The 21,190-nt window shown below is 51.4% G+C and overlaps 1 protein-coding gene across 1 annotated transcript in view; it reads left to right on the plus strand.

Annotated features, from left to right (window-relative positions):
• The window catches only part of LOC115165119 (protein RUFY3), a 49,580-nt gene that overhangs the window by 11,621 nt on the left and 16,769 nt on the right, over nucleotides 1–21,190 (plus strand). The window contains exons 3-8 of the mRNA XM_029718152.1: nucleotides 433–606; nucleotides 7,113–7,230; nucleotides 9,983–10,208; nucleotides 11,503–11,564; nucleotides 14,444–14,579; nucleotides 15,594–15,686. Of these exons, the coding sequence (XP_029574012.1) occupies nucleotides 433–606; nucleotides 7,113–7,230; nucleotides 9,983–10,208; nucleotides 11,503–11,564; nucleotides 14,444–14,579; nucleotides 15,594–15,686 (809 nt within the window). The remainder of the gene's footprint in view (nucleotides 1–432; nucleotides 607–7,112; nucleotides 7,231–9,982; nucleotides 10,209–11,502; nucleotides 11,565–14,443; nucleotides 14,580–15,593; nucleotides 15,687–21,190) is intronic.

Genomic DNA, 21,190 nt, shown 5'->3' on the forward strand with positions numbered 1-21,190 from the left:
CCTTCCTTGATGTCTCACTATTATAAGACATGGATGCAAATAACAGTAGTGTGTCTTGCTGAAGAAAGAACCAGTCCCTCCAGGATTTCACAGGGAGTTTTTTTTGTTATTGACCTGCAAAAATGCTTGATTTTGGTTCTCCAATTCTGACATTTTGCATGGCGATATGCAATGATTTTGTCCAATTTGTCACAAAAATGCGCTGACTTGTTGCTACATCCTCCCTCTGTCTGTTGGAAGACTTCCTTCTTCCTCTCCATTCTCAGTTTTGATTTGCTGCTGCCTTCAACTAGTGTTGCTGACATGGTGACTATATTGTACCAGGGTTTGTTTGTTGACATCTCTTCTTTCTCCCTCTTCCCTCTCTCCTTTATCTTTTCCGCCTGCCCCTCTATTTCTTCCTTTACTCTCTCCCTCTATCCCTCTGTCCAGATCCTAAGGACCCTATAGCCATTGAGCGGTTGAACCTGATGAACATGGCTAAGCTGAGCATCAAGGGTCTGATTGAGTCGGCCCTGAACCTGGGCAGAACCCTGGACTCGGACTACGCTCCTCTACAGCAGTTCTTCGTTGTCATGGAGCACTGCCTCAAACACGGACTCAAAAGTACAGAGTACTCAAAAGTACTACCTACCTATGTTATTGTTTGTTCTTACCTCGTCCCAGATCTGTTTGTGTGGTCTTGTTTCACCAAACTTGACATTGACCATAGGAGTTGGTTGCCAAAACAGATCTGGGACATGTTTGTATAGATGTAGGCTTGTTTATTGAATCCTCATTCTTTGATAATAATAATTTAAGATCCGTGCTCCCAAATTATTACCAACACATCGACTGTATTACTCGTGGAAATTCTACTCTTGACCATTGCTACACGCCTTTTGGACACGGGGTATAAGGCCCTCTCTCGTCCTTCTTTCGGCAAATCCGACCATGACTCCATCTTGCTTCTCCCTGCCTACAAAACAAAGACTCAAGAGGGAAGTGCTGGTGGTCAGATCTGTACAGCGTTCGTCCGACCAATCAGAATTCTGGCTCTATTACTGTTTTGAACTGAAATAAGTTCCTGGTCGCCTCAGGAGATTAACATCAATGAACACGCCGACTCCGTCACCAGATGAAATTAAAATGGCGGTGGAAGAAATGGCAGCAGTCTTACGGGCGCCCAACCAATTGGGCTACTATGTGGTTATTTTCACATTATTTGTAACTTATTTTGTACATAATATTTCTGCAACAGTATCTTACGGCAAAAAACAGCTTCTGGATATCAGGACAGCGATCACTCACTTCGGATTAGACAAATATGTTTTCTTCAATAAGCAGGACGTTCTCCAAACACCCGACAAGGCCAACATCCCAGTTATTTGCAAGAGGAAGAGACGCAGGCACAGAGGACACCGAGCGGGATGCCTCGTTAGGATCCAGAGAAGGCGAGTGGGAAAGCTGCCGTTACCGTCAATATTACTCGCTAACGTGCAATCATTGGACAATAAATTAGACGAGGTACGATCACGAATATCCTACCAACGAGACATCAAAAACTGTAATATCCTATGTTTCACGGAATCGTGGCTGAATGACAACATGGATATTCAGCTAGCGGGATATACGCTGCACCGGCAGGATAGAACAGCACACTCCGGTAAGGCGAAGGGGGGGGCGGTCTGTGCATATTTGTAAACAATAGCTGGTGCACGAAATCTAAGGAAGTCTCTAGATTTTGCTCGCCTGAAGTAGATTATATTGTGATAAATTGCAGGCCACACTACTTACCTAGAGAGTTTTCAGGTATACTTTTTGTGGCTGTTTATTTACCACCACAGACAGATGGTGGCACTACGACCGCACTCAGTCAGCTGTATAAGGAAATAATCAAACAGGAAACCACTCACCCAGAGGCAGCGCTCCTAGTGGCCGGAGACTTTAATGCAGGGAAACTTAAATCAGTTCTACCAAATTTCTATCAACATGTTAAATGTGCAATCTGAGGGGAAAAAATTCTAGATCGCCTGTACTCCACACACAGAGACGCGTACAAAGCTCTCCCTCGCCCTCCATTTGGTAAATCTGACCACAACTCTATCCTCTTGATTCCTGCTTACAAGCAAAAATTAAAGTAGGAAGCACCAGTGACTCGGTCTATAAAAAAGTGGTCAGATGAAGCAGATGCTAAACTACAGGACTGTTTTGCTATCACAGACTGGAACATGTTCCGGGATTCTTCCGATGGCATTGAGGAGTACACCACATCAGTCACTGGCTTTATCAATAAGTGCATCGAGGACGTCGTCCCCACAGTGACTGTACGTACATACCCCAACCAGAAGCCATGGATTACAGGCAACATTCGCACTGAGCTAAAGGGTAGAGCTGCCGCCTTCAAGGTGCGGGACTCTAACCCGGAAGCTTACGAGACATCCTGCTATGCCCTGCGACGAACCATCAAACAGGCAAAGCGTCAATACAGGGCTAAGATTGAATCATACTACACCGGCTCAGACGCTCGTCTTATGTGGCAGGGCTTGCAAACTATTACAGACTACAAAGGGAAGCACAGCCGTGAGCTGCCCAGTGACACGAGCCTACCAGACGAGTGAAATCACTTCTATGCTCGCTTCAAGGCAAGCAACACTGAGGCATGCATGAGAGCATCTGTCACGTCCTGACCAGTAGAGGGTGTAGTTGGGTCAGGACGTGGCAGTAGAGTCTGTGTGTTTTGTTGGTTCATTAATTTTGGCCGTGTGACTTCCAATCAGGCACAGCTGTAGAGGGTTGTGGCTGATTGGGAGTCACACATAAGTGGCCTACTTTGCCTTTTGGGTTTGTGGGGAATTGTTGTGTGCACTGCGTTTGGACGAGCCTGCCACACTGTTGCTGTTGTGAGTATTGTTTGTTGTTTTGTTTGTTTGTTTCAAGTGGATGCTCTACTCCTTCTTTTGAACATTAAAAAATATGAGTATCCATACTTCCGCTGCGCCTTGGTCCTATTTCACCAATGACAACTGTGACAGAATTCCCCACCAACACACGACCAAGCAGCGGAAGAAGGCTGGCGAGGTAAGGGAGACCGAGAGGCACCCCCAATAATTTTTTAGGGGGGGGCACAAGGGGAGTGTTGCGGGGCGAGAATGGAGCCCCAGGCCAGCTCCCCGCACTAGCATGGAGGTGCATGGTCACAATCGGGTACGCCCAGTACCAGCACCACGCACCAGGCTTCAAGTGCGTGAACCCAGCCTCGTCAGTCAACAGTCGTCAGTGCGGCCCGCCAGTCAACAGTCGACAGAGCTGCCCGCCAGTCAACAGTCGTCAGAGCTGCCCGCCAGTCAACGGTCGTCAGAGCTGCCCGCCAGTCAACAGTCGTCAGAGCTGCCCGCCAGTCAACCATCACCAGAGCTGCCCGCCAGTCAACAGTCGTCAGAGCTGCCCGCCAGTCAACAGTCGTCAGAGCTGCCCGCCAGTCAACAGTCGTCAGAGCTGCCCGCCAGTCAACAGTCGTAAGAGCTGCCCGCCAGTCAACAGTCGTCAGAGCTGCCCGCCAGTCAACAGTCGCCAGAGAGGTCAGACTGCGCCGAACTGCCGGAGTGGCCAGACTGCGCTGAACTGCCGGAGTGGCCAGACTGCGCCGAACTGCCGGAGTGGCCAGACTGCGCCGAACTGCCGGAGTGGCCAGACTGCGCCGAACTGCCGGAGTGGCCAGACTGCGCCGAACTGCCGGAGTGGCCAGACTGCCCCGAACTGCCGGAGTGGCCAGACTGCCCCGAACTGCCGGAGTGGCCAGACTGCCCCGAACTGCCGGAGTGGCCAGACTGCCCCGAACTGCCGGAGTGGCCAGACTGCCCCGAACTGCCGGAGTGGCCAGACTGCCCCGAACTGCCGGAGTGGCCAGACTGCCCCGAACTGCCGGAGTGGCCAGACTGCCCCGAACTGCCGGAGTGGCCAGACTGCCCCGAACTGCCGGACTGCCCAGACTGCCCCGAGTTGCCGGACTGCCCAGACTGCCCCGAGTTGCCGGACTGCCCAGACTGCCCCGAGTTGCCGGACTGCCCAGACTGCCCCGAGTTGCCGGACTGCCCAGACTGCCCCGAGTTGCCGGACTGCCCAGACTGCCCCGAGTTGCCGGACTGCCCAGACTGCCCCGAGTTGCCGGACTGCCCAGACTGCCCCGAGTTGCCGGACTGCCCAGACTGCCCCGAGTTGCCGGACTGCCCAGACTGCCCCGAGTTGCCAGACTGCCCAGACTGTCCCGAGTTGCCAGACTGCCCCGAGCTGCCAGACTGGCCAGACTTCCCCGAACTGCCAGAGTGGCCCGACTGCCGGAAAAGGCCAGAACCGGAGCCACCTCCTGATATAGGTGGGTTGGGGAGGGGGGGTGTAGCACAGTGCCGTCGTTGACGGCAGCCACCCTCCCTTCCCTCCCTTTAGTAGAGGGGAAATTTTGTTTTGTTGTTTGGGGTTGTTTTTGTTTTTTTGTTTTAAAGGTGCTTCCGGGGTTAGCACCTTTAAGGGGGGGGGTACTGTCACGTCCTGACCAGTAGAGGGTGTAGTTGGGTCAGGACGTGGCAGTAGAGTCTGTGTGTTTTGTTGGTTCATTAATTTTGGCCGTGTGACTTCCAATCAGGCACAGCTGTAGAGGGTTGTGGCTGATTGGGAGTCACACATAAGTGGCCTACTTTGCCTTTTGGGTTTGTGGGGAATTGTTGTGTGCACTGCGTTTGGACGAGCCTGCCACACTGTTGCTGTTGTGAGTATTGTTTGTTGTTTTGTTTGTTTGTTTCAAGTGGATGCTCTACTCCTTCTTTTGAACATTAAAAAATATGAGTATCCATACTTCCGCTGCGCCTTGGTCCTATTTCACCAATGACAACTGTGACAGCATCAGCTGTTCCGGACGACTGTGTGATCAAGCTCTCCGTAGCCGACGTGAGTAAGACCTTTAAACAGGTCAACATACACAAGGCTGTGGGGCCAGACGGATTACCAGGACGTGTACTCCGGGCATGTGCTGACCAACTGGCAGGTGTCTTCACTGACATTTTCATGTCCCTGATTGAGTCTGTAATACCAACATGTTTCAAGCAGACCGCCATAGTCAATGTGCCTAAGAACACAAAGGCAACCTGCCTAAATGACTACAGACCCGTAGCCCTCAGGTCCGTAGCCATGAAGTGATTTGAAAGGCTGATAATGGCTCACATCAACACCATTATCCCAGAAACCCTAGACCCACTCCAATTTGCATACCGCCCAAACATATCCACAGATGTTGCAATCTCTATTGCACTCCACATTGCCCTTTCCTACCTGGACAAAAGGAACACCTATGTGAGAATGCTGTTCATTGACTACATCTCAGCGTTCATCACCATAGTGCCCTCAAAGCTCATCACTAATCTAAGGACCCTGGGTCTAAACACCTTCCTCTGCAACTAGATCCTGGACTTCCTGACGGGCCGCCCCCAGGTGGTAAGGGTAGGTAACAACACATCTGCCACGCTGATCCTCAACACTGGAGCCCCTCAGGTGCATGCTCAGTCCCCTCCTGTACTCCCTGTTCACCCACAACTACAACACCATCATTAAGTTTGCAGACGACACAACAGTGGTAGGCCTGATCAACGACGAGACAGCCTATAGGGAGGGGGTCAGAGACCTGGCCGGGTGGTGCCAGAATAACAACCTATCCCTCAACGTAACCAAGACTAAGGAGATGATTGTGGATTACAGGAAAAGGAGGACCGTTTTATCGACAGGGCTGTAGTGGAGCAGGTTGAGAGCTTCAAGTTCCTTGGTGTCCACATCAACAACAAACTAAAATGGTCCAAACACACCAAAACGTTCTTGAAGAGGGTGCAACAAAGCCTATTCCCCCTCAGGAAACAAAACAGATTTGGCAATCTAATTATGTAAATCAATTTATAACATTTTTGACATGCGTTTTTCTGTTCAAATAAACCTACCATTAAAATTATAGACTGATCCTTTCTTTATCAGTGGGCAAACGTACAAAATCAGCAGGGGATCAAATACTTTTTTCCCCCACTGTATATATAATATATAAATACCTGGTTAAATAAAGGTGAAATTTAAAAATGATAATAAAAGTTGTGGACTTCAGGAGGAATCAGGCTGGATACACCCCCATGCTCATCAACGGGGCCTCCATGGAGACGGTCAATAACTTCAAATTCCTCAGCGTACACCTCAGAGAATATGAAATGGTCTAACCACACGGGCGCCCTAGGGAAGGCACAACATCGACTCTTCAATATGCTGAAGAAATTGGGCATGTCCCAGAAGGCTTTGTGTTCTACAGGAGTACCTTCGAGAGCATACTGTCGGTCTGCATCCCAGCCTGTTACGGCAACTCAGCCGCGGACCGCAAGGCGCTTCAGAGTGTGATGCGGGCAGCCTAACGCACTATTGGGTGCCCACTGCCTGCCCTACAGGACACCTACAACACCAGGTGTCGCAGGAAGGCCAAGAAGATCATCAGGGACCCCAGCCACCAAGCCATGCCCGGTTCTCCCATCTTCAATCACTCAGACGGAGCAGCAAAGGAGCATTATGGACCCCAGCCACCAAGCCATGCCCTGTTCTCCCATCGTCAATCACTCAGACAGGGGCAGCAAAAGAGCATCATGGGAAAAACTGGAAGGACTGGCCAATAGTTTCTACCCTCAGACCATCAGGCTGCTGAATAGCCCCCACTAGTCAGCTACCTGCTCCCCCTTCCTCCCTGCTACTCCCCCTATGGTCTTTACTTTGCCTCTACCCCAAATGTAATTATTCATCCCTGCTACAGTTGTTATATGTATATAGTGTAATTATTCTATAGTTTTATTACCATTTGTCATTATTTCGTTTCACTAGTTCTGTATGTTGGAGCTCAGGAACCTAAAAGTTTCACTGTACCCTGCAATCACACCTGCATCCCTGTACATGTGACTATTAAACCCTCTGAATCTGATTATAATGATGTAAGTGTGACAGGTTTATAAGCTAGTGATTTCTGTACATTCAGGATGCTTAGAAATGCCCTGTCAAGATGATCTTAGCATTGGTGTTGTGTAGTATTGTTGGCCTAACGTTCCCTCTACCGCCCCCCTCAGCCAAGAAGTCGTTCCTGGGGCAGAACAAGTCTTTCTGGGGGGCCTTGGAGCTGGTGGAGAAACTCACCCCCGAGGCTGGAGAGATCACTGCCAGCGTCAAAGACCTGCCAGGACTCAAGTAAGACTTTCGCCTGACTGACGCCGTCCTCCCTAATGTCCTGTTCCCGTCTGACGCCGTCCCTAATGTCCTGTTCCCGTCTGTCTGACGCCGTCCCTAATGTCCTGTTCCCATCTGACTGACGCCGTCCCTAATGTCCTGTTCTCGTCTGTCTGACGCCGTCCCTAATGTCCTGTTCCCGTCTGACTGACGCCGTCCCTAATGTCCTGTTCCCGTCTGACGCCGTCCCTAATGTCCTGTTCCTGTCTGACGCCGTCCCTAATGACCTGTTCCCGTCTGACTGACGCCGTCCCTAATGTCATGTTCCCGTCTGACGCCGTCCCTAATGTCCTGTTCCTGTCTGACGCCGTCCCTAATGACCTGTTCCCGTCTGTCTGACGCCGTCCCTAATGTCCTGTTCCCGTCTGACGCCGTCCCTAATGACCTGTTCCCGTCTGACTGACGCCGTCCCTAATGTCCTGTTCCCGTCTGACTGACGCCGTCCCTAATGTCCTGTTCCCGTATGATGCCGTCCCTAATGTCCTGTTCCCGTCTGACGCCGTCCCTAATGTCCTGTTCCCGCCTGACTGACGCCGTCCCTAATGTCCTGTTCCCGTCTGACGCCGTCCCTAATGTCCTGTTCCCGCCTGACTGACGCCGTCCCTAATGTCCTGTTCCCGTCTGACGCCGTCCCTAATGTCCTGTTCCCGTCTGACTGACGCCGTCCCTAATGTCCTGTTCCCGTCTGTCTGACGCCGTCCCTAATGTCCTGTTCCCGTCTGACGCCGTCCCTAATGTCCTGTTCCCGTCTGACTGACGCCGTCCCTAATGTCCTGTTCCCGTCTGTCTGACGCCGTCCCTAATGTCCTGTTCCCGTCTGACGCCGTCCCTAATGCCCTGTTCCCGTCTGACGCCGTCCCTAATGTCCTGTTCTCGTCTGACGCCGTCCCTAATGTCCTGTTCCAGTCTGACGCCGTCCCTAATGTCCTGTTCCCGTCTGACGCCGTCCCTAATGTCCTGTTCCCGTCTGACTGACGCCGTCCCTAATGTCCTGTTCCCGTCTGACGCCGTCCCTAATGTCCTGTTCTCGTCTGACGCCGTCCCTAATGTCCCGTTCCCGTCTGACGCCGTCCCTAATGTCCTGTTCTCGTCTGACGCCGTCCCTAATGTCCTGTTCCCGTCTGACGCCGTCCCTAATGTCCTGTTCTCGTCTGACGCCGTCCCTAATGTCCTGTTCCCGTCTGTCTGACGCCGTCCCTAATGTCCTGTTCCCGTCTGACTGACGCCGTCCCTAATGTCCTGTTCCCGTCTGACTGACGCCGTCCCTAATGTCCTGTTCTCGTCTGACGCCGTCCCTAATGTCCTGTTCCCGTCTGACTGACGCCGTCCCTAATGTCCTGTTCCCGTCTGACGCCGTCCCTAATGTCCTGTTCCCGTCTGACTGACGCCGTCCCTAATGTCCTGTTCCCGTCTGACCCCGTCCCCTAATGTCCTGTTCCCGTCTGACTGACGCCGTCCCGAATGTCCTGTTCTCCGTCTGTCTGACGCCGTCCCTATGTCCCTTTCCCGTCTGACTGACGCCGTCCCTAATGTCCTGTTCCCGTCTGTCTGACGCCGTCCCTAATGTCCTGTTCCCGTCTGTCTGACGCCGCCCCTAATGTCCTGTTCCCGTCTGTCTGACGCCGTCCCTAATGTCCTGTTCCCGTCTGTCTGACGCCGTCCCTAATGTCCTGTTCCCGTCTGACGCCGTCCCTAATGTCCTGTTCCCGTCTGACGCCGTCCCTAATGTCCTGTTCCCGTCTGACTGACGCCGTCCCTAATGTCCTGTTCCCGTCTGACGCCGTCCCTAATGTCCCTGTTCCCGCCTGACTGACGCCGTCCCTAATGTCCTGTTCCCGTCTGTCTGACGCCGTCCCTAATGTCCTGTTCCCGCCTGTCTGACGCCGTCCCTAATGTCCTGTTCCCGCCTGTCTGACGCCGTCCCTAATGTCCTGTTCCCGTCTGTCTGACGCCGTCCCTAATGTCCCGTCTGTCTGACGCCGTCCCTAATGTCCTGTTCCCGTCTGACGCCGTCCCTAATGTCATGTTCCCGTCTGACTGACGCCGTCCCTAATGTCCTGTTCCCGTCTGACGCCGTCCCTAATGTCCTGTTCCCGCCTGACTGACGCCGTCCCTAATGTCCTGTTCCCGTCTGTCTGACGCCGTCCCTAATGTCCTGTTCCCGCCTGTCTGACGCCGTCCCTAATGTCCTGTTCCCGCCTGTCTGACGCCGTCCCTAATGTCCTGTTCCCGTCTGTCTGACGCCGTCCCTAATGTCCCGTCTGTCTGACGCCGTCCCTAATGTCCTGTTCCCACCTGACTGACGCCGTCCCTAATGTCCCGTCTGTCTGACGCCGTCCCTAATGTCCTGTTCCCGTCTGACTGACGCCGTCCCTAATGTCCTGTTCCCGTCTGTCTGACGCCGTCCCTAATGTCCTGTTCCCGCCTGACTGACGCCGTCCCTAATGTCCTGTTCCCGTCTGACGCCGTCCCTAATGTCCTGTTCCCGTCTGACGCCGTCCTTAATGTCCTGTTCCCGTCTGACGCCGTCCCTAATGTCCTGTTCCTGTCTGTCTGACGCCGTCCCTAATGTCCTGTTCCCGTCTGACGCCGTCCCTAATGTCCTGTTCCCGTCTGTCTGACGCCGTCCCTACATAATTGATACATAATTGGCCTAATCCCCTGTTCACCAGTTGAGTTATGTGATTGGTGTAACCCCCTTGTCCATCACCAGAACTCCGTTAGGAAGAGGGCGGGCCTGGCTGCGATTGGCCCTGATGCAGAAGAAGCTGTCAGACTACATGAAGACCATTATCAACAGAAAGGACCTGCTCAGTGAGTTCTACGAGTCCAACGCTCTCATGATGGAGGAGGAAGGAGCCGTGATCGCCGGACTGCTGGTTGGGTTGAACGTCATCGATGCTAATCTCTGTATGAAGGGAGAAGACCTGGACTCACAGGTTAGTACCATAGAATATATATGTAGCCCCCAGTACACATTTACAGTGGCCCCCAGTACACATTTACAGTGGCCCCCAGTACGCATTTACAGTGGCCCCCAGTACACATTTACAGTGGCCCCCAGTACACATTTACAGTGGCCCCCAGTACGCATTTACAGTGGCCCCAGTACACATTTACAGTGGCCCCCAGTACGCATTTACAGTAGCCCCCAGTACGCATTTACAGTGTGCCCCAGTACGCATTTACAGTGGCCCCCAGTACGCATTTACAGTAGCCCCCAGTACGCATTTACCGTGAACCCCAGTATACATTTACAGTGGCCCCCAGTACGCATTTACAGTGGCCCCCAGTACGCATTTACAGTGTCCCCCAGTACGCATTTACAGTGGCCCCCAGTACGCATTTACAGTGGCCCCCAGTACGCATTTACAGTGGCCCCTAGTACGCATTTACAGTAGCCCCCAGTACGCATTTACAGTGGCCCCAGTACACATTTACAGTGGCCCCCAGTACGCATTTACAGTGGCCCCCAGTACACATTTACAGTGGCCCCAGTACATAATTTACAGTGGCCCCCAGTACACATTTACAGTGGCCCCCAGTACACATTTACAGTGGCCCCCAGTACACATTTACAGTGGCCCCCAGTACACATTTACAGTGGCCCCCAGTACACATTTACAGTAGCCCCCAGTACGCATTTACAGTGGCCCCCAGTACACATTTACAGTGGCCCCCAGTACGCATTTACAGTGGCCCCAAGTACACATTTACAGTGGCCCCAAGTACACATTTACAGTGGCCCCCAGTACGCATTTACAGTGGCCCCCAGTACACATTTACAGTGGCCCCCAGTACACATTTACAGTGGCCCCAGTACGCATTTACAGTGGCCCCAGTACACATTTACAGTGGCCCCCAGTACGCATTTACAGTGGCCCCCAGTACGCATTTACAGTAGCCCCCAGTACGCATTTACAGTGGCCCCCAGTACGCATTTACAGTTGCCCCCAGTTCGCATTTACAGTGGCCCCCAGTACGCATTTACAGTGGCCCCCAGTACACATTTACAGTGGCCCCCAGTACACATTTACAGTAGCCCCAGTACACATTTACAGTAGCCCCCAGTACACATTTACAGTACAGTTGAGCGTTTAACCAGCTGGTATTGTAAATAAAGTCTATTCTCTGTCTGACAATGTTTTCATCAGTGTAGCAGCAGTTATTCTGTTATGCTCTTCAGACCGGGGGTGGTCATACAAGTAAGTCGGTGTTGTATTTCCTGTGCAGGTCGGGGTGATAGATTTCTCCATGTATCTTAAGGATGGTCAAAGCAGCAAGACGGCAGAAGGGTGCGTTCCTCTTTTAATAACGCTAGCCCCTCCCTCACCTTAATAACGCTAGCCCCTCCCTCACCTTAATAACGCTAGCCCCTCCCTCACCTTAATAACGCTAGCCCCTCCCTCACCTTAATAACGCTAGCCCCTCCCTCACCTTAATAACGCTAGCCCCTCCCTCACCTTAATAACGCTAGGCCCCCCTCACCTTAACAACGCTAGCCCCTCCCTCACCTTAATAACGCTAGCCCCTCCCTCACCTTAACAACGCTAGCCCCTCCCTCACCATAATAACGCTAGCCCCTCCCTCACCTTAACAACGCTAGCCGCTCCCTCACCTTAACAATGCTAGCCCCTCCCTCACCATAATAACGCTAGCCCCTCCCTCACCTTAACAACGCTAGCCCCTCCCTCACCATAATAACGCTAGCCCCTCCCTCACCTTAACAACGCTAGCCCCTCCCTCACCTTAACAACGCTAGCCCCTCACCTTAACAACGCCAGCCCCTCCCTCACCTTAACAACGCTAGCCCCTCACCTTAACAACGCTAGCCCCTCCCTCACCTTAACAACGCTAGCCCCTCACCTTAACAACGCCAGCCCCTCCCTCACCTTAACAACGCCAGCCCCTCCCTCACCTTAACAACGCTAGCCCCTCCCTCACCTTAACAACGCTAGCCCCTCCCTCACCTTAACAACGCTAGCCCCTCACCTTAACAACGCCAGCCCCTCCCTCACCTTAACAACGCTAGCCCCTCACCTTAACAACGCTAGCCCCTCCCTCACCTTAACAACGCTAGCCCCTCACCTTAACAACGCCAGCCCCTCCCTCACCTTAACAACGCCAGCCCCTCCCTCACCTTAACAACGCTAGCCCCCTCCCTCACCTTAACAACGCTAGCCCCTCCCTCACCTTAACAACGCTAGCCCCTCACCTTAACAACACCAGCCCCTCCCTCACCTTAACAACGCTAGCCCCTCCCTCACCTTAACAACGCTAGCCCCTCCCTCACCTTAACAATGCTAGCCCCTCCCTCACCTTAACAACGCTAGCCCCTCCCTCACCTTAACAACGCTAGCCCCTCCCTCACCTTAACAACGCTAGCCCCTCTCCCTCACCTTAATAACGCTAGCCCCTCCCTCACCATAATAACACTAGCCCCTCCCTCACCTTAATAACCCTAGCCCCTCCCTCACCTTAATAACGTTAGCCCCTCCCCCACCTTAATAACGCTAGCCCCTCCCTCACCTTAACAACGCTAGCCCCTCCCTCACCTTAACAACGCTAGCCCCTCCCTCACCTTAACAATGCTAGCCCCTCCCTCACCTTAACAATGCTAGCCCCTCCCTCACCTTAATAACCCTACCCCTTCCCTCACCTTAATAACGCTAGCCCCTCCCTCGCCTTAATAACCCTACCCCTTCCCTCACCTTAATAACGCTAGCCCCTCCCTCACCTTAATAACCCTACCCCTTCCCTCACCTTAATAACCCTAGCCCCTCCCTCACCTTAATAACCCTACCCCTTCCCTCACCTTAATAACCCTAGCCCCTCCCTCACCTTAATAACCCTAGCCCCTCCCTCACCTTAATAACGCTAGCCCCTCCCTCACCTTAATAACGCTAGCCCCTCCCTCACCTTAATAACCCTAGCCCCTCCCTCACCTTAATAACCCTAGCCCCTCACCTTTAACCCCACTTATATCCTGTCTTTCTCTTCAGGAAAAACACTCCATTTCTCTGCCGAGTGTTGTGCCCTCCCTGCCCTAGTGTCGGGCCCTCCCAGCCCTCCCAGCCCTAGTGTCGTGCCCTCCCAGCCCTAGTGTCGTGCCCTCCCAGCCCTAGTGTCGTGCCCTCCCAGCCCTAGTGTCGTGCCCTCCCAGCCCTCCCAGTCCTAGTGTCGTGCCCTCCCTGCCCTAGTGTCGGGCCCTCCCAGCCCTCCCAGCCCTAGTGTCGGGCCCTCCCAGCCCTAGTGTCGTGCCCTCCCAGCCCTAGTGTCGTGCCCTCCCAGCCCTCCCAGCCCTAGTGTCGGGCCCTCCCAGCCCTAGTGTCGTGCCCTCCCAGCCCTCCCAGCCCTAGTGTGGTGCCCTCCCGCCCTAGTGTCGGGCCCTCCCAGCCCTAGTGTCGGGCCCTCCCAGCCCTCCCAGCCCTAGTGTCGTGCCCTCCCAGCCCTAGTGTCGGGCCCTCCCAGCCCTCCCAGCCCTAGTGTCGTGCCCTCCCAGCCCTAGTGTCGGGCCCTCCCAGCCCTCCCAGCCCTAGTGTCGGGCCCTCCCAGCCCTAGTGTCGTGCCCTCCCAGCCCTCCCAGCCCTATTGTCGTGCCCTCCCAGCCCTAGTGTCGTGCCCTCCCAGCCCTAGTGTCGGGCCCTCCCAGCCCTCCCAGCCCTAGTGTCGTGCCCTCCCAGCCCTCCCAGCCCTATTGTCGGGCCCTCCCAGCCCTATTGTCGGGCCCTCCCAGCCCTAGTGTCGGGCACTCCCAGCCCTCCCAGCCCTAGTGTCGGGCCCTCCCAGCCCTCCCAGCCCTCCCAGCCCTAGTGTCGGGCCCTCCCAGCCCTCCCAGCCCTAGTGTCGTGCCCTCCCAGCCCTCCCAGCCCTAGTGTCGGGCCCTCCCAGCCCTCCCAGCCCTAGTGTCGGGCCCTCCCAGCCCTATTGTCGTGCCCTCCCAGCCCTATTGTCGTGCCCTCCCAGCCCTAGTGTCGTGCCCTCCCAGCCCTATTGTCGTGCCCTCCCAGCCCTAGTGTCGGGCCCTCCCAGCCCTCCCAGCCCTCCCAGCCCTAGTGTCGGGCCCTCCCAGCCCTCCCAGCCCTAGTGTCGGGCCCTCCCAGCCCTAGTGTGAGATGAGCTGGCTTTTGCTTCCAAGTCTTTCTCAATTCTCTCTCCCCCCCCCCCCCAGCAGGGATGGCCAGATCACAGCCATCCTGGACCAGAAGAACTATGTTGAGGAACTAAACAGACACCTCAGTGCTTCAGTCAACAACCTGCAGGCCAAAGTAGACGCTATGGAGAAGTCCAACACCAAGCTCACTGAAGAGGTAGGCTTATTATTATTATTATTATTAATATTTTATTTGATCACAGTTTGATTTAACATGCATTCTACAACTGGGTTGTGTAGAGGTTGTGTAGAGGTTAACAGAACGTTGTCTTAATGTCAAGTGAAATGCCTTTCTTTCAAGCTCTAAACCCAACAATGCAGTAATCAATAGCTTTGGTTGTCTGAAAGTAAATCTGGTATTTCTCCACTGGTGTGGAACATTTTACAGGTTTCTCTTGCAAAATTGATTTTTATTCTCAATGAGACAAACCTGTATAAATAAAGGTCAAATACAATCTGGCCTGGTGTGTTGTCTGTCCAGCTTGCAGTAGACAACATTAGTAATGTCTGTAACCTGGTGTGTTGTCTGTCCAGCTTGCTGTAGACAACATTAGTAATGTCTGTAACCTGGTGTGTTGTCTGTCCAGCTTGCAGTAGACAACATTAGTAATGTCTGTAACCTGGTGTGTTGTCTGTCCAGCTTGCAGTAGACAACATTAGTAATGTCTGTAACCTGGTGTGTTGTCTGTCCAGCTTGCTGTAGACAACATTAGTAATGTCTGTAACCTGGTGTGTTGTCTGTCCAGCTTGCAGTAGACAACATTAGTAATGTCTGTAACCTGGTGTGTTGTCTGTCCAGCTTGCAGTAGACAACATTAGTAATGTCTGTAACCTGGTGTGTTGTCTGTCCAGCTTGCAGTAGACAACATTAGTAATGTCTGTAACCTGGTGTGTTGTCTGTCCAGCTTGCTGTAGACAACATTAGTAATGTCTGTAACCTGGTGTGTTGTCTGTCCAGCTTGCAGTAGACAAACATTAGTAATGTCTGTAACCTGGTGTGTTGTCTGTCCAGCTTGCAGTAGACAACATTAGTAATGTCTGTAACCTGGTGTGTTGTCTGTCCAGCTTGCTGTAGACAACATTAGTAATGTCTGTAACCTGGTGTGTTGTCTGTCCAGCTTGCAGTAGACAACATTAGTAATGTCTGTAACCTGGTGTGTTGTCTGTCCAGCTTGCAGTAGCCAACAACAGGATCATTACCCTACAAGAGGACGTAGAACGAGTCAAGGAGGAGAGCTCCTACCAGCTAGAGTCCAGTCGCAAGGTAAAACGGACAACCACTGTTCATTTGAAGTATTTAACCTTTATTTAACTAGGCAAGTCAGTTAAGAACAAATTCTTATTTACAATGACGGCCTAGGAACAGTGGGTTAACTGCCTTGTTCAGGGCAGAACGACAGATTTGTACCTTGTCAGCTCGGGGATTCGATCTAGCAACCTTTCGTTTACTGGCCCAACGCTCTAACCACTAGGCTACCTGCTGGTTACTGGCCCAACACTCTAACCACTGGGCTACCTGCTGGTTACCAGTCCAACGCTCTAACCACTAGGCTACCTGCTGGTTACTGGTGTAAGGTGTAGGTTCCGTCCCTCTCTTCGCCCCAACCCGGGCTCGAACCAGGGACCCTTGCACACATCAACAACTGACACCCACCGAAGCATCGTTACCCATCGCGTTGCAAGGGGAAACCCTACTTCAAGTCTCAGAGCGAGTGACGTCACCGATTGAAATGCTATTAGCGCGCACCACCGCTAACTAACTAGCCATTTCACATCGGTTACACTGGCCCAACACTCTAACCACGAGGCTACCTGCTGGTTACTGGCCCAACGCTCTAACCACTAGGCTACCTGCTGGTTACTGGCCCAACACTCTAACCACGAGGCTACCTGCTGGTTACTGGCCCAACACTCTAACCACTAGGCTACCTGCTGGTTACTGGCCCAACGCTCTAACCACTGGGCTACCTGCTGGTTACCGGTCCAACGCTCTAACCACTAGGCTACCTGCTGGTTACTGGTCCAACGCTCTAACCACTAGGCTACCTGCTGGTTACTGGCCCAACACTCTAACCACTAGGCTACCTGCTGGTTACTGGCCCAAGACTCTAACCACTAGGCTACCTGCTGGTTACTGGCCCAACGCTCTAACCACGAGGCTACCTGCTGGTTACTGTCCAAACGCTCTAACCACGAGGCTACCTGCTGGTTACTGGTCCAACGCTCTAACCACAAGACTACCTGCTGGTTACTGGCCCAGCGCTCTAACCACTAGGCTACCTGCTGGTTACTGGTCCAACGCTCTAACCACAAGACTACCTGCTGGTTACTGGCCCAGCGCTCTAACCACTAGGCTACCTGCTGGTTACTGGTCCAACGCTCTAACCACTAGGCTACCTGCTGGTTACTGGCCCAACACTCTAACCACGAGGCTACCTGCCGCCCCAGTAATGATGACCTACATTAGGTAGGCTAATGTGCTACATGTCTTTATACAGCTTCATTACTGCGATATGTAGGGTGTTAAAAGACTAGCTCTGAGGCCATGTCTAGACTTGACAGTTAATGCAGTTTTTGAGTTCTGTTCATGGATTTCCAAACACATCATGCGTCTACACTTATGTCCGGATTCCCTTTTCAGTCCCTTTCTGCAGGTTAAAATCTGCTAACCATAACTTAACGGTAGTAGCCAGTTTACATCTGTAGCTAGTAGGGCTGGATGCTGTAGCATATTTTATAATATACCGGTATTGATGCTGGGACCGGTTTGGGTTTTTACTTTACCTTCTATACCAGTATTTGAATGCTTGGTTTGTTACATGTGATACGCAGTGGGTAACGTCCATTTTTATATTTTGACTTCGCTTCTTGAGTCATCTCTCACCGCTCTCTCCATGCCGCTTTTCACACAGACCTAGCCACGCCCCCTGTCACTCAAGGAGCGCGTTTGCTGTTCCTCAACCAAGAGACAGTTGTGTTCAGTCTACATGGTCAGTGTTGATGCCTACCCATGTTGGCTAGCTAGCTAACCAAGAGACAGTTGTGTTCAGTCTACATGGTCAGTGTTGATGACTACCATGTTGGCTAGCTAGCTAACCAAGAGACAGTTGTGTTCAGTCTACATGGTCAGTGTTGATGACTACCATGTTGGCTAGCTAGCTAGCCAAGAGACAGTTGTGTTCAGTCTGCATGGTCAGTGTTGATGACTACCATGTTGGCTAGCTAGCTAACCAAGAGACAGTTGTGATTCAGGCTACATGGTCAGGTGTTGATGACTACCATGTTGGCTAGCTAGCTAACCAAGAGACAGTTTGTATCCAGTCTACATGGTCCAGTGTTGATGACTACCATGTTGGCTAGCTAGCTACCAAGAGACAGTTGTGTTCAGCTCTACATGGTCAGTGTTGATGACTACCATGTTGGCTAGCTAGCTACCAAGAGACAGTTGTGTTCAGTCTACATGGTCAGTGTTGATGACTACCATGTTGGCTAGCTAGCTAACCAAGAGACAGTTGTGTTCAGGTCTGACATGGTCAGTGTTGATGACTACCATGTTGGCTAGCTAGCTAACCAGAGACAGTGTGTTTCAGTCTGCATGGTCAGTGTTGATGACTACCATGTTGGCTAGCTAGCTAACCAAGAGACAGTTGTATTCAGTCTACATGGTCAGTGTTGATGACTACCATGTTGGCTAGCTAGCTAACCAAGAGACAGTTGTGTTCAGTCTACATGGTCAGTGTTGATGACTACCATGTTGGCTAGCTAGCTAACCAAGAGACAGTTGTATTCAGTCTACATGGTCAGTGTTGATGACTACCATGTTGGCTAGCTAGCTAACCAAGAGACAGTTGTGTTCAGTCTACATGGTCAGTGTTGATGACTACCATGTGGGCTAGCTAGCTAACCAAGAGACAGTTGTGTTCAGTCTACATGGTCAGTGTTGATGACTACCATGTTGGCTGGCTAGCTAACCAAGAGACAGTTGTGTTCAGTCTACATGGTCAGTGTTGATGACTACCATGTGGCTAGCTAGCTAACCAAGAGACAGTTGTGTTCAGTCTACATGGTCAGTGTTGATGACTACCATGTTGGCTAGCTAGCTAACCAAGAGACAGTTGTGTTCAGTCTACATGGTCAGTGTTGATGACTACCATGTTGGCTAGCTAGCTAACCAAGAGACAGTTGTGTTCAGTCTACATGGTCAGTGTTGATGACTACCATGTTGGCTAGCTAGCTAACCAAGAGACAGTTGTGTTCAGTCTACATGGTCAGTGTTGATGACTACCATGTTGGCTAGCTAGCTAACCAAGAGACAGTTGTGTTCAGTCTACATGGTCAGTGTTGATGACTACCATGTTGGCTAGCTAGCTAACCAATAGACAGTTGTGTTCAGTCTACATGGTCAGTGTTGATGACTACCATGTTGGCTAGCTAGCTAACCAAGAGACAGTTGTGTTCAGTCTACATGGTCAGTGTTGATGACTACCATGTTGGCTAGCTAGCTAACCAAGAGACAGTTTGTAGTTCAGTCTACATGGTCAGTGTTGATGACTACCATGTTGGCTAGCTAGCTAACCAAGAGACAGTTGTGTTCAGTCTACATGGTCAGTGTTGATGACTACCATGTTGGCTAGCTAGCTAACCAAGAGACAGTTGTGTTCAGTCTACATGGTCAGTGTTGATGACTACCATGTTGGCTAGCTAACTAACCAAGAGACAGTTGTGTTCAGTCTACATGGTCAGTGTGATGACTACCATGTTGGCTAGCTACTAACCAAGAGACAGTTGTGTTCAGTCTACATGGTCAGTGTTGATGACTACCATGTTGGCTAGCTAGCTAACCAAGAGACAGTTGTTTCAGTCTACATGGTCAGTGTGATGACTACCATGTGGCTAGCTAGCTAACCAAGAGACAGTGTTCAGTCTACATGGTCAGTGTTGATGACTACCATGTTGGCTAGCTAGCTAACCAAGAGACAGTTGTTCAGTCTACAGGTCAGTGTTGATGACTACCAGTTGGCTAGCTAGCTAACCAGAGACAGTTGTGTTCAGTCTACATGGTCAGTGTTGATGACTACCATGTTGGGCTAGCTAACCAGAGACAGTTGTATTCAGTCTACATGGTCAGTGTTATGACTACCATGTTGGCTAGCTAGCTAACCAAGAGACAGTTGGTCACTACATGGTCAGGTTGATGACTACCATGTTGGCTAGCTAGCTAACCAAGAGACAGTTGTGTTCAGTCTACTGGTCAGTGTTGATGACTACCATGTTGGCTAGCTAGCTAACCAATAGGACAGTTGTGTTCAGTCTACATGGTCAGTGTTGATGACTACCATGTTGGCTAGCTAGCTAACCAAGAGACAGTTGTGTTCAGTCTACATGGTCAGTGTTGATGACTACCATGTTGGCTAGCTAGCTAACCAAGAGACAGTTGTGTTCAGTCTACATGGTCAGTGTTGATGACTACCATGTTGGCTAGCTAGGCTAACCAAGAGACCAGTTGTGTTCAGTCTACATGGTCAGTGTTGATGACTACCATGTTGGCTAGCTAGCTAACCAAGAGACAGTTGTATTCAGTCTACATGGTCAGTGTTGATGACTACCATGTGGGCTAGCTAGCTAACCAAGAGACAGTTGTGTTCAGTCTACATGGTCAGTGTTGATGACTACCATGTTGGCTAGCTAGCTAACCAAGAGACAGTTGTGTTCAGTCTACATGGTCAGTGTTGATGACTACCATGTTGGCTAGCTAGCTAACCCAGAGACAGTTGTGTTCAGTCTACATGGTCAGTGTTATGACTACCATGTGGCTAGCTAGCTAACCAAGAGACAGTTGGGTTCAGGTCTACATGGTCAGTGTTGATGACTACCATGTTGGCTAGCTAGCTAACCAAGAGACAGTTGTGTTCAGTCTACATGGTCGTGTTATGACTACCATGTTGGCTAGCTAGCAACCAAGAGACAGTTGTGGTATCAGTCTACATGGTCAGTGTTTGATGACTACCATGTTGGCTAGCTAGCTAACCAAGAGACAGTTGTGTTCAGTCTACATGGTCAGTGTTGATGACTACCATGTTGGCTAGCTAGCTAACCAAGAGACAGTTGTGTTCAGTCTACATGGTCAGTGTTGATGACTACCAATGTTGGCTAGCTTAGCTAACCAAGAGACAGTTGTGTTCAGTCTACATGGTCAGTGTTGATGACTACCATGTTGGCTAGCTAGCTAACCAAGAGACAGTTGTGTTCAGTCTACATGGTCAGTGTTGATGACTACCAGTTGGCTAGCTAGCTAACCAAGAGACACGTTGTGTTCAGTCTGCATGGTCAGTGTTGATGACTACCATGTTGCTAGCTAGCAACCAAGAGACAGTTATTCAGTCTACATGGTCAGTGTTGATGACTACCATGTGGCTAGCTAGCTAACCAAGAGACAGTTGTTTCAGTCTATGGTCAGTGTTGATGACTACCATGTTGGCTAGCTAGCTAACCAAGAGACAGTTGTGTTCAGTCTACATGGTCAGTGTTGATGACTACCATGTTGGCTAGCTAGCTAACCAAGAGACAGTTGTGTTCAGTCTACATGGTCAGTGTTGATGACTACCATGTTGGCTAGCTAGCTAACCAAGAGACAGTTGTATTCAGTCTACATGGTCGTGTTGATGACTACCATGTGGCTAGCTAGCTAACCAAGAGACAGTTGTGTTCGTCTACATGGTCAGTGTTGATGACTACCATGTTGGCTAGCTAGCTAACCAAGAGACAGTT

This window comes from Salmo trutta, chromosome 27 (genome assembly GCF_901001165.1).
Source record: "Salmo trutta chromosome 27, fSalTru1.1, whole genome shotgun sequence".
NCBI lineage: Eukaryota > Metazoa > Chordata > Actinopteri > Salmoniformes > Salmonidae > Salmo > Salmo trutta.